Raw genomic sequence first — 14126 nt, forward strand, 5'->3', positions numbered from 1 at the left:
ATTATTCATTCACCATTATCAAGCGCAGATATGCTGCCAGGACAAGTGAAGAAACCATTGGTGGCTACCAACAGAACCCCAATACAAAGCCTTGGATGTTACTAACACTTCTTCTTCCATAGGTGGCAAAAAAGCTCATGCAGCAGAAAAACACGTGGTTTAATTTTTAACAATGACAACCCCCTTCAGCAATTAAATAACTCTTTATCAGTGAATCTTTAGAGGGGCACAATATAGATAACGCACTTCAACTTTTACTCCTAGCAGATTAGTTAAATGTGTTTAATTGGTGTTAGACAGATTTCACTGTTCTCGCTAAGACTTTTATTACCCATAGTGTGGTTTGATGTATTCAATAAACCATGGAATTGGAAGGAAAGTTGAGTATCTCATCCTGACTTATGTGCATTATGAAGGACCAGTCCCTGTGAGGTTTTCATGCAGGAAAGGCTGAGCTGGCCCTACAAAATGTAGGAAGAGTTCTTGGGTCATCTCACTGACTTAATTATGCATTTTACAGGGCCAGCTTCTTGACAGGCAAAGCGCATAGTGGTTAATTGTCATCAGAACTCCCGGTTAGGCGAATACACTTAGCAGATTTGTGATGTGAAAAATCTTCACATACAAAAGTAAATACAACTGTTCAAAAATATATGTTTTCCAAATTATAGTTATCACACCATATACTACGTGCCCAGGGCACTTTATTTAACATTGAGGCATAATTTACTGTTCAATAAATAAACAATAATGGTAATATTTCTGAACACAGTGTTTATTAATGCTATATTATTGTCATGAATGTATTTGAATACTATTTATATTAGTGTGTGTGTAGAGACAGTACTGTGCAAAATCAGGACTGCAGGTCCGATCCACTCTCCCTTTTAGCCAGTTGGACCCAGAAGGGTCAAAATATTACGCTAGTGGAGTGCATAGTATAGTACAAGGGTGTCCAACCCGCGGCCCTCCAGCTGCTGCAGGACTACATCTCCCATAATGCTCTTCCAGATAAGGGGCTGGCAGAGGAGGATGGGAGATGTAGTCCTGCAGCAGCTGGAGGGCCGCAGGTTGGACACCCTTGGTATAGTATATTACCATTTGAACTAAAGTTTAGGGTGGATTAGCAAGTACTATTGCACCTGACATTGAGCTCTGGCCCTATATCAATTTGAGTTGTTGAGTAGACAGGTTTTTTTCCCAGTTTAATTGGTTAGACTGGAGTATGTCCTTAGGTATGGGATGCCAGATGTTGTGGTTTATAGAAGCAGATTGGATTGCATGAGCTGTTCCTGTAGCAACACATGGTGACAGGCACCTTGGAATATTAACAGTTTTAATTCACAGCAATACTTAATCATTCTTTTGTGCTAATAGCACAGAGAGCCTGGTTGAATATAAACCTTCGCTCCGTACCAACTTTAGACAAATTCCCTTTTGCCACCTCAATGGTTTATTATGAATTGAATATGCAGGAGGCATAATTTAGGCAGCTAATTAAATGGAGAACTTTATTGTGTGCACAAAACACATCTGATTAGATCAGATTTCCAACAAAAGACCATACAACAGCTGTTCCGCCTAATCTGCCTCATTGGCAAGAGGGTAATAGCCTATTCTTACTGCAGTAGCATGTGTCGGTGTGTCTGTGTATTCTGCTAAATCGCTGGCAGTTGGGCGCCGAACGCAACAGGGTTTATTTTTTTTCTATCTCCCGGGGATGGAAAGGCGATTGGATCTTCAGAGTTTTCATCTACTTGTTATGATGTTATTTTTCATGTGTCTATAAAATATATATTTCCGTTACTGAGTCTTCCATTTGTAGTTGTGTCTTACTACACCAGTGTAATAGTGTCTGTAGGTGAAAATATCCTGTGGATACGCTGGTACCAGGAGATGGAAAGCGTGCTTGGAAGAGAAAATTAATATGTTTTGCTACCGCGTAGCAACAAATATGTTTCTTACAGGTTTCGGTTACCAATGTATGTATTAGAAATCCGTATACCAATACGAGTATCCATTAAAAATACTTGTCCTCCCCATTTTGTTGCCCTTTCTATTTGGTGGGTAGAGCATCGCAAGATGGGGTGAAGATGGCGCTGAGAATTCTAGGAGCAGGAAGATAATTAGTCTTACCCACTTCGGCAGTGATTTAGGAGCATAATTTGCATTTTCTTTAGGGTTTTATCATGGTTTTGGTACACTAGCAAGTAAAGACCTGCATTTGACTACCCCTGACACAGCTGATTATGTTTAATAAACTGTGAAAAATCAATGGGGCATTAGAGTCATCTGTGCTCTCTTTTTTTTTTTTTTTTTTCTAAAACCAGGATTAGTGAAGCTCATGATATTCGAGAAGCATATCTGTATAAAATACTGTTAGGTTGTGTCATAGTTTATTTGCTGTATATCTGTCTGTGTGCACGTTTTCCCAATACGTTCAGCAGAAGACCTGGCATGAACATGTCTGTGCATTCAGCATGGATGCCCATATGGTGCCATAGAGGAGAGATTTGGGGACTCTACTTACACCATTGAAACTCAAAGAAACAAAATCTAATCTAAGTGTAAAAACACTTTGTAACAAAAGGAGAAATATTGCTATTTCTTGACACAATTACAATATTTGTATAGTGTGAATTTCCAGCATGCTATTCAAAATTCTCTTTGGATTTATGCTCTTGACATCTGCCTGAGCGAAATGAGATGTATAGATCAAAAACAAGAACTATAGCACCCTATTTGAGAAAGGTAGACTATATTTATGTATTCTTTCTGCTAAAACTGTAGTGCTGCTTATTTGAAGCTAGAAGGACCAGTGAAGCTGTAGAAACCTTTATATGAAAATATTTTAATGGCTCTCCATGAAATTGATTGGTGTTGCAAAAATGCAAACACTTAACATTCTAACCAGAGACTTGATCCCGGCCAAACTTTATAATGTGCAGCGAGTGGGCATACTTGATTGTATTTACTTAACTTGTGATCAACTCAAAGAGCTAATCTGTCAACTGTGAGCCTGAAATTGCTGACTGTTAAGAAACCATTGCCTAATGGAGAAGCGTTGTTTTATGCATAGTATTTTCTTATTGCATCATACTATAGTATTGTTGAAGGGCAGTAATAATTCATCACATTGTGAGAGAAGTGTTTGTCACAAAAATTGCAAAAATTTAATTGTGAGAAACATCTGTACTGCAGTCTCTTTCTCTTTCAGTATATTAAGCACAAAACCATTGACAAATCATTGCCAGGGATTACACTGGCAATAAATATTACATCCATCTCCATATATTACTGTGCATTATAAAGGACCTTTACCCTTGGGCTTCTCCTGCAAGAAGGACTAAGGTGGTCTGAGAACACTTCAGATTTATACACACACTCATAGAGACATAGCAATTTAGGTCCATCAAGCTCAACCCTTCTACCTATCCTTCTGGATTTTGATCCAAAAGAAGCCAAAACAGTCCCCTAATGAAGCTATTTTTCAAATTTCCTCATCTTAACAACAAAAGGCAGATTTATCCATGGATCAAGAAGCTCTAAAATTATTAATGTTTATTCTAATATTTATACCCCTGTGTCTTGATACTTATCCAGACCTTTTTGAAGGCATGTGTTGTATTTGATAGAACCACCTCTCTTGGCAGTGAATTTCATGCCTTTATTGCCCTTACTGTAAAGAACCCCTTCCTATGTTGTCTATGAAATCTTTGCTCTTCCGGTCTCAGAGGATGACCTCTGATTTCTGTTAATGAACAGGTCACTGTTATAATATCCCCATTTTTTTGTCTCTTTTCATTACTAAGGTACTCCAATCCCCTTGTTTTTGTAGCTCTTCTTTGTATGTTTTCTAGTTCTACGATGTCCTTTTTAAAGACTGGTGTCCAGAATTGCACCGCATATTCAAGGTGAGGTCTAAACATTGACTTGTAAAAAAGCAAGATAGTCCCATAAATCACGGGTTCTGGTCCAAAATGCTGTTTTCTTGGTAATCTCTTGTTAAATAATATTTTATTCAGGAAAAATAACCACATGCAAGGCTAGTTGTGGAATTTTTCTGCTCCCTTCATATCTTTGGAACCACAGGAATGTGGACTCCTGTGATGGACATGACAAATTTATTACTTGATGATTGAGTGTGTTCTGCATATTGTAGATAACATGACTTATGATGTGCTGTAGGTATGTGCTCAAACTCCCGGAGCCTTATCAAAATTCTTTCTTTGAACTGATGTTTACCTTGTAAATCTGCTTTCTACCTTAAAAAACCCCCCAAAAAACGTACTTTTGCTAATGGCAAATTCAGGTGCCAAGCAACTCTGTTTGCCCAATAAATATATATATATATATTATCTTCATGCTACTTGTTCTTGGCATCAAAAATATTTTTAATTAGTTGCTTTAGAAACTTTAGTTGTGGAGGTGTCTGATAACGCTTGACTTTCTAGTTCATGTAGGCCCGCATTTTTGAAGGTATTTATCTACTAAACCCTGGGATCACCTCCAGGTCGTTAATTGTAAAATGGAAATAACCCAGCGATCAATCCCAAGGTTGACTTAACGGACAACTTTTGATTATCCCCTTGGAGTCTGTAATTTAACTCAATACCTTGAGTTCTACATGGAAGCAACTTGGAGCGTCTGTCTAGCAATCAAAGGGCAGCACGGGAAGCAAAGCATTGAGCTCAGTGAACAGTGAACTTTGCAAAGCTCAGCCTAAGCCCCCATCAGAGGGTAACCAGAAAAGCAGGGCTTTGAACAACTCAATGAGAGATCCTTTTTTAAAAGTATAATATTATGTAAAACACCGCTGATAAAATAGTAATAAATGTCTTTTTTTCCTTAAAGCAAAAACATGTTATTTCGAAATTCTTGTTCTATTTTTCATATCTTTTTATATATTGTTGAAAATTTGATGAGCTTAGTCTAATAAAATAAAGTTTCACTTGCTGTGCTAGTCACAAAATAATCACATGGTTTCTTTTTAACAACTGAAAAGGAATCTGATGAAATGTTATCTGAAATATGCGTATGATTCATAATATAGAAAGGGGGAAAAAAAACATATTTTTTTGCCTGGAACATAAATATAAAATTGTTTTGCTGTCAAAGTTTAGATAAATGAGTGTGTTACTAGTTTTGCTTTAACCTATGGATGGGTTCAGTGAATTAAACTATTTGGTGATATAAGTATTTTCTGTCCAGTTTAATCTTTTTTTCATAGCCTGTCGGATACCCGTACCCTACCCCTACTGCCATTCTCTTGATAAGAGATGATGAAAGACCTTCATGCAACTCTGAGGTGCCCTATCATCTAATCATGCAGGATACCTTCCACCGAGTAGAAATATGTTAGAATGAAATCATAATAAGCCTGTTTTTTTTAATAAATACATGGTAACTGGCCCAAAACTACATGATGTAAAGCTGTCTAAAGTCAAACTCCCTGCCAGTAGGCATGCAAATGGTTCCATGGGGAGCAGAACCAGCGTCTCATTGCCTGTGGCCTCTTGGATCATCACCCTGAACCACATGAGTGGGTGAGATACTTGTAGACATGTCCTCAGCATGTTTTAATTGTGTATATGCCCCCTCTACATGTGCTGTCAACAGTATGGAATACATTGTGCATGATGCTGCCTCTGCATTTTATTCCCTAAACATGTTGTATAGAAGCAAGTTAAATATCTGTATTACAATATTTCAGCATATTATATCCCCAGTTCCACTGCTTTATATGGAGTGTCCATGCTTAAATATTACAATATTCTATTTTTTTCATGTCTCTGTTCACCAATATTCCCACCATATTGAAATGGCCAAATAAGGAAACATGGTTTTGGGGGTCCTCGACTTACTCATTAAAACAATATTAATGTTTTATAAAGCATAATGAGTAAACCAAACCCCACAGACTATGCTAAACCTTTATTATCTTCAGAGATATACAGTATATGTTGGTATAGGAAGACAGCAATAAATAACATGGCAAGCCATTTCTTTAGACATACGGTAGTTATCGTTGGACCAACAAAATCTCATAGTAGTGCAAAGTACATTAATATATTTAGGTAGTCTGTTAATTAAAGTGTTTTCATTTAATAAGTTCATGATCATTACTACATACCTACAATTACGTTGGTACGTATTGCCTTCTGCATTGAAAATCTTCTCTATACACCCAGTTTGGGCACAAACTGGTTCACAATCAATTTAATATAACAACATCCATAACATACACTTGTGATGAACATTTCCAGTTGGATTATTACTATTCACATTATCTATGCGGTCTATAATTGTAATGTCATTAGATTTTCTAATAGTTGGTAATGAGAAAGTGAATGTTTTCCTACAAGTAGCATGCAAATAAACAGATTGCATTTGAATAAATACACTATTAGTTGGATAAATGGTAATGTTAATTAGCACATTGTTGTGATCTTGTATTTCCAGCATCTTTACAACAATCGCGTTATAATACTTTCACAGTTCCATAAAAATAAATTTGCACCTCAATGTGTTTAACACTTCTCTTCATATGTGTGGCCTTCTACGGAATGCAAAGATGGGTATAAGAATGTAACAACTATTTAACAAAGAAGAGGAAATGTACAATGCTCTTTACTGCTCCCTAACAAGGGCAACATAGCAATGTTGGAATCCTGTTGGTCCTCATTGCAGGCTCTACATTTCTTGAATATTTTCAAAGTAGAGATTAGGGATGGGCTTAATGGAACCTACTCTGACTGACACCAAACTGATAGGGAGAAACTGGCTGGGATGTTTGGTGATGCTGGCTCGGTTGTTACCGTAAACAGTGATAACAAAGAACCTTAGCAAGAGGCCAGTAGAGTGACTACGCACAAGTACACCCATAGATACATACATGTAATAGGTCACTAAGTCTACTAGACTGTGCAATGCTTTGTGTGCAAAGAACACCGTTATTTACCCTAACTGCCACCTCTTTCCATGTGGCAAGTGCCATTTTCTTTTTTCATGTTGGTAAGGGAGGTAAAGGAAGATTTTGCTGCCAGAACCATTCACCAAACATTTGCTGTTGCAGACTGTCCCGGCAAAAGTCCTGTCTATTGAGACTGGAGGCGGTCATACAAAAAGGAGGCAGCCATGAAACATTGGGTGTGTGGAATGCCCCTTGAAATGTCACAGTGCATATATTGTGGGTGCATCCAGGGATGACAAATGCGTTATTTTGCTTTTATCAGCATTGAACTTCAGCTGATCAAATCATAGTATGAATAATAATACACTTGGGTCTTAAAAATCCAAAGGCAAAATATAGGATTAGGGCTGCTTTTCTGTAGAGGAGAAGGACTCTGGAGCAATTATTTCTGAAGTCCTGAAGGTAAGAAGGCAATGCAACAAAGCACTGGAAAAAAGCAAGTAGGGTGCTGGGTTGTATAGCTAGAAGTATTAGTAGCAGAATTAGGAAGATGTTCATGCCACTGTACAGATCTCTGGACAGATCTCACCTCCATACCCCAAATACAGAATGATATGGATGGAATTCTAGAAGTGTTCGGGAGCATTTCGTATATAGTTTAGTGTTGGTATGTTTCGCGCAGACATGGCAGCCAAATTTATTCCAGAGCTTAGATATACTTTGAAGTTTGGCGCAGATGGTGCCTAGTTAATACAATAAGCCAACACATTAACTCTTTAAATGGGAACATATTTAGTTTTTTTTGCTTTTTTATCACCGTAGTTTGACTGAGTTCTATAGAGGTCATTTAACCTCAATACATTCTGTTAAATGAATCAATTCAACCTATAGTTCTTTGAATTTGTCCTGGCAAATTACCAGTATTACAACGGCTTAGTTACACAGCTATGTTCTGAAGTGTGTGTTTTGGAGTTCTACCCAGCAGGTTTCCCTTACCCCCACTATGCTGTATGATTACTAGCTGTATTGGAAATAGCTCATCGGATGACCCTAGTACTCCAATGTTAATCGTTAAATCTCATGTTTGAACCCCATAATATAGCAAATGGCTCCGTAAATCCCTTGGAATGATTTGTCCTGTAGGGAAATGAATAGCAATGTACAGACGGGCAGACCAATTTTCTTTTACTTACAAGCCAAACTTCATGTGATTCCCTTATTTGACCACAGTGCTAGAGGTATACATAAAATCCAATCTTTATATAAATACTCTGTATTCTTAGAAACAATTCATCACGTTCTTTTAAGAGTTCTTTTCTTATTTATACTGTTTAAAAGGTGTCAGTAAGGTCTGTTTCTTCAAGGTCATACACTTCAGTTAAGATTCTATGGTTTTAAGTAATCTAAATGCAATTTATACCATTTATTTATATGTTTCAAATGAGTTCTCACCTACCCACGATTCTCTTCTATGAAGCCTCTTGGCGATTGAAGCCCGGTACCGATTGTGTCACACATGATGCAAATTGTGTAAATGTTTATGCCGCAAATGGCATCAAATATTATTATGCAAGCCATGTATTACTGGAAACACAGAAAACTGGCACTTTTTTTTTGCTATCAGATTGTGTTTATTTATCTTGTCTTTTGAAATTGTACAACGGCAAAATGATGTTAATGGGATAGTGACCATGCTAATCTATCAACACTAGGTGATATAAGGCTCAGAAATGTAGTGGGCACTGTCATGATTAACTCATATAACGTAGTGGAAGCATGGAAGGGTAACCCAGCAGAGGTGGTTAGTTTCTTTGTTTAAGCATTCAATGAGTTAATCTGAGGTTGATTTAATGTGTTTCTTTGTGCATGCCCTCTGTATCTGTTCTGGCTAGAGGTGTCATCTTCCCAAAGGACCCCTGTGGTGATTCATGGCCTAACAGATAAGGACCCTGAGTTATAGGAATTCCATTCCTATCTTAAGTGGGGGGTTTCCATCACCTTTACCCCACCATAACTTATTGGCACATCAAAGATGGGACCCGATTCTTGGGGATGGTGTCATATAATCAGTCATGGGGTCAGAGGGGCGTTTGCTTGCAAAAGTCTGATTTAGGGACAAAGCAGCCACCTCAAAGCAGAACTCCATGATATACTCTGATCGGAACAACATCGTAAGAAACCATCTGGACTTAAGGAGTTCCCACAGGCCGGCTTATTGGAGAAACTCGTGAGTGAGGGTCCTGTGTTTAAGTCCCATTGTTTTTAAGAACTATTTGCTGTTTTACTTTTATTTTGTATGTCTTGTTTTTGTAATTCTGGCACTGTGTAATCTTTGTCTTTTTGTTATTAAAATATTCATAATCCAAGTCTGTCTTTGGGCTCTAGTATCGATAGCCACAAACCCTAAGAGAGGATAACACGTTACCATATTGTTATTAAGTTTTACAGGATATATATATATATATATATATGTTAGTTGCCCGGGGTGGGTTGATATATATATATAGAGATAAAGGTTCTAATTCGGATTTCTCACGAATCCGGTATCAAAATCGTGAGTGGTGGCAGACTACCTGGGGGGATACAGGCAGTATTTGGGGGTTAATTTGGTGTAACTTATGCCTTGTTAAGGGGTCAAGTTAGTAAATCCAGAGGCCTGGTGCTATTAACCCCTTCATGCCCATGCCCTCCACACAGTCACGGCTTGGCAAGTAGTCCTGACCGTGACAGGCACATCTACTGAATATGTTATATAGAATGCTAAGAATAAATCTGTGCCACGGCTTCGCTACAGGTAAAGAAAATCTATTGACGGCTGAAGAACACATTGGGCCTCTATTAGAGAAGACAAAGTTATTTTAAAACTTTAATGGTGCTTTAAAAATGCTCTGCACGCCTCTTCAAGCCTGTTTGACTTCCACACACACACACTTCAGTCGACATTATGCTTTATATGCAGTTACAAACTGTTTTACTTAGTTTTCCTGTTGTCCACTTTTTTATTTTAGAAACCACACAGATAGAGGATCCACGGAAACTATGGCGGAACGAACAGGAGCGAATGCTGAAGGATTATCTCACAGTGGCACAAGATGCGCTAAGCACACAGAAAGAGCTTTACCATGTGAAAGAACAGAGGTTGGCGCTGGCCTTAGATGAATATGTGCGCCTCAACGATGCCTACAAAGAAAAATCAAGTTCCCGCACAAGTTGTAAGTATGAGCACTCTCTTTTCCGCCGGTGGGCTTATCTAATGATTAATGAAAGTTAGCAGCTGACAATGTACTTGCTTGGAATGCTGTATGTTATGACTTCAAAACAGAGCCATGGCTGGTAGACATCTAAAGCACATGTCCTGTACGGCTTTGTGGGGCTTCATGACTTTCCTACAAATTCCATTATCACTTTTCACTGCCTTTTTGCACAAAATATTCCATGTTATTTCTTATTTGGATATTCTGATAATCAGCTATAGTTAAGGGAAAGGAGAGGGTCAATCATTTCTGGCATTACTGGTAATTATTGGGCCATACTTTTTCATTGTTACATACTTACGAATTATAGGTATTATTATTATTACTTATTGTTTTATATAGCACCATCATATTCAGCAGCGCTGTTAAATGGGTAAAAAGGACATAAGAAATAGTATAATAATTTGACTTACAGAAAAGATGGGCCTGCTCCAACAAACCTAGAATCTAGAGATGACTTATTATTTATCTAGAGGAATTAATAAATACCAAATCGTGAGATAAGAGTGTTGCATGTTAATATGCGTATGGTGAATGAGCCCGTATGTGTACTTATTATTAAACTTATTGAATTACATATGAGCCTGCTCCTCATAATAACAATATTCTGTTATTCCTCTTTGAGTGCCTGGCTTATTTAAAAATATCTTTAACATTAAATGACTTATAGCTTTAAAGCTGTGCAAAACCATATTTATTCCTTTTAAATGTATAATATTTTTAAACAGTATCCACAGATGTCTGGTTGATACAAATGTATATTTGGACAATAACCAAGCAAATTATATATGTGTTCTTTTTTTCCATTTAGTATTTTCAGGTTCATCCTCTAGCACTAAATATGATCCTGATATCCTTAAAGCAGAGATATCGACCACGAAAGTAAGGGTAAGGTTTTTTATTTCATTTCTGCAAGTGGAAGTGACGAAAAATGGCACGACCCTAACCAGCATACAAAATGCATGAAATTAGCATCTCCTTCCATAACGACTGAAACATGTCAATAGAGTGCATTTTAAATGGACCTCAACAGTGAATACCCCTATATAGCCTACGGAAACAGCTGTGACAGAGTTTATTAAGACTCTGTGATATGAAGTCCTCCATGGTGTAAATGGTCCAGTTGGGGAGGTCAAAAATCTCCTTTGGCCCATTAAGTAGTGTTGTACTGGGGATCCCTATTGCCCAAATGGACCACCTGCGGCTGTAAGCCATGGTTTAATAGAGAAGCCACAAAAAAATACAAATTGATTCCAGTATCAGTGGAAACCCCAAAAAGGGTGAGATATAATATCTAATACTTTCCTAATGTATAGCTGCAGCCCAAAAATGGCACTCTCAAATACACAATGAACCGCTTGTACAAAACAATATTGTCTTGTGTTTTTCTTTTTGTACAAGCGGCCCATTGGGTATTCGTTGGATTTAATAGAGAAGAGCATGCCTCTCAGTTGATGCACATTTATACGGTTTACCACTAGTAATTTAGTGGTCGGTTGGTTAGAATCATATGCAAACAGTAACTTGGCCACTAATTTTTCTAGAAAAGTGCAGACCATACTGGCTGTTTTGGGTCATGTTCCAGAATGAAGCGGGAACTGCAAAAAAAAAAAGGATAATAATTGCACCGTGAACCAGTTTGTTTTTATATGCAACTGTTCTTTTAAATTACTCCTATAATCATGTCTTCGTACCAGGTTAAAAAACTGAAGAGGGAGCTGTCACAGATGAAGCAAGAGCTACTTTACAAGGAGCAAGGGTTTGAGACGTTGCAGCGGTGAGTGCGAACCAGCTCTCTAGTTCTTACAACACCTCGTTGAGCGTCTTGGCACAAAACTCCACCTCATTCAGCGTAACCTTTATATTTAAGGACACCGAGGAAAACAAGAGTGTTTGCCATCAAAAAGTCATGAGATTCTCGCATTATTCTTTCCTCTAATCCTCTGCTTGTGACACTACACTATTTTTTTTAATACTGCAACAAATTGTGGCGCGGTGAACTGGAAGAAGGTCAGGACATGATATGCGCAGATAATAAAACAAGAGATTAGTTCTAGTCCCAAATACTAATTCTCTACATATCTACTGACATTATAAGTTCGTACAGAAAGTGAAGGAGAAGATGCTTGATTTTTGAGTTCTTCTGTCTTGTTCTGATTTTTATTAACTACTCCAGAAATATGTGTCTGAGAACGCTTCCATGTTTTTATCGTCTAAGCATTTTTATACTAACATTATAAACACACTACTTTAGGAAGTCTGTAGCAGATTAACAAATGAATTTCTAAATTCCAGAATAATATATTGTGTCGTGATGTTCATCTAAGATCCCTGCATAAATAACTGTTGACATGGGAAGGTCCCATAGTTTAAATAGATCCATAATTATAATATAAATACATAAAAATAAATAATCATAATATACATTTAATACCAGTATCCACCAGTAATACCAGTATTATAGAGTTAGTCTTTTAACTAGTTGTTCATTTCCTTTATTAGCTAAACTCTTGTTTCAAGCATTTAAATAACCAACAAAGCCAAGAAGACCAGTTCTGATTAAAATAAATTACATGTAATTTGTAGAAACACAAGGTGGCACCCAGTATTCACTAAAGTGGGAGTTTGCAGGGGAATTGGGGTTTCAAGTGGCTGACCTCATTGCCCATTAGGATGGACCAAAGCCAATGAGTTTCTCCCTCAGTAAGGGTATTAAAGTGCATATGATGGTTGGATTGTCCCTTTAACCAAACACAACTGGCACCTAACACATAATAGCCACATGTATAGACTGTCATTCCATTAATATATGGGCAATACTCAAATTTATTAATAGATACTTCACCAGTGATAACAACTTAAACTTATGCCTACTTTTGAGCCACATGACGATTTAATATCTCTGACCAAAAATTATAAATGAGGAAGAATTTTACATGCAGCACTGGGAATGAACTTGGTTGCAAAAGTGTTAAATTCGGCAGAATAAATGGAACATCACCTTAAGATTAGATAGCTACTCCATTGGACGTCTCCACCACCTTTCTTCATTACATAGCATTTAGTTTATCTGAAATAATGGCTTACTTTCGCCAAGGAGGACAATTGTCCTATTATAGTTTTGCGACCATGAAATCCTTACAGGACAGAGAAACCCATGGGGCTACTTAAATGGCCTAGATTTTGGGTGTTTGATTTGGGCTCATTAGAACACTTTTTTTTTGTTTCACAGTGCAAAGGTGCTAAAAATATCGCCATTGAAAGAATGTATCAACCATAACCTGGCTTTTGTGCCAGTCGGCTGAGGTTTGAGGTTTGCTTTCAGAGGGCAGACTGTGCATTACAAGAATAAAAGCTACCGAGGCAATGTAGAAAAAAAATGCTGGTTTCAAATTGTCTCAACAATACCGTATTAATCCACATTATTATTTTTAAATGCATTTAAAAAAAAAACCATTTAAGTCTTATTAGTCTTCATGATGCAACGTTTCTATTTTGTGCATGGTATACCTACTCTCATAGAATAATGTAGAAGAGCTACTGGCATCTGGCTGAAGGCATATTCAACTCTGCTAAACTACCCTTAAATTAAATTAGAAGTCAGCCATTTTCTTATAATTTGTGTATTTTAAGTATTTTATTAGAGTTGCAATGGGTTGGCTATGGAGGGAAAATAAACCACCATGGTAAAGATAAGCATTTAAACTGAATTACATTCGATTGCAAGTTCCGTAGTCCCAAAAGCTAGCAATCTAATGTTATTCAGTTAATCACTGTTGTTTCTTTGCACATCATATGTTCTCGCAGCATCTAGAAAGGGCGGGTATTGGGAAAAGAAAAAATCAAAGGACACACTGTCCCTTATAAACAGGGTCACTAACATAAAATAGCATGCTTTATGTTAGGAAATATGTTAGGAATCAAATGTTTTAGAATATAATAATACTATTTAAACCAGT

The 14126-nt window shown here is 37.3% G+C and overlaps 1 protein-coding gene across 1 annotated transcript in view; it reads left to right on the forward strand.

Annotated features, from left to right (window-relative positions):
* Positions 1-14126, forward strand: part of LOC149285554 (protein WWC2-like) — a 69806-nt gene that overhangs the window by 25192 nt on the left and 30488 nt on the right. The window contains exons 3-5 of the mRNA XM_089495165.1: positions 9922-10125; positions 10979-11055; positions 11865-11944. Coding sequence (XP_089351291.1) covers positions 9922-10125; positions 10979-11055; positions 11865-11944 — 361 coding nt within the window. The remainder of the gene's footprint in view (positions 1-9921; positions 10126-10978; positions 11056-11864; positions 11945-14126) is intronic.

The sequence above is a fragment of the Sceloporus occidentalis genome, unplaced genomic scaffold (genome assembly GCF_023333645.1).
Source record: "Sceloporus occidentalis isolate IW3139 unplaced genomic scaffold, rSceOcc1.0.p SCAF_77, whole genome shotgun sequence".
In the NCBI taxonomy this organism is placed as follows: Eukaryota; Metazoa; Chordata; class Lepidosauria; order Squamata; family Phrynosomatidae; genus Sceloporus; species Sceloporus occidentalis.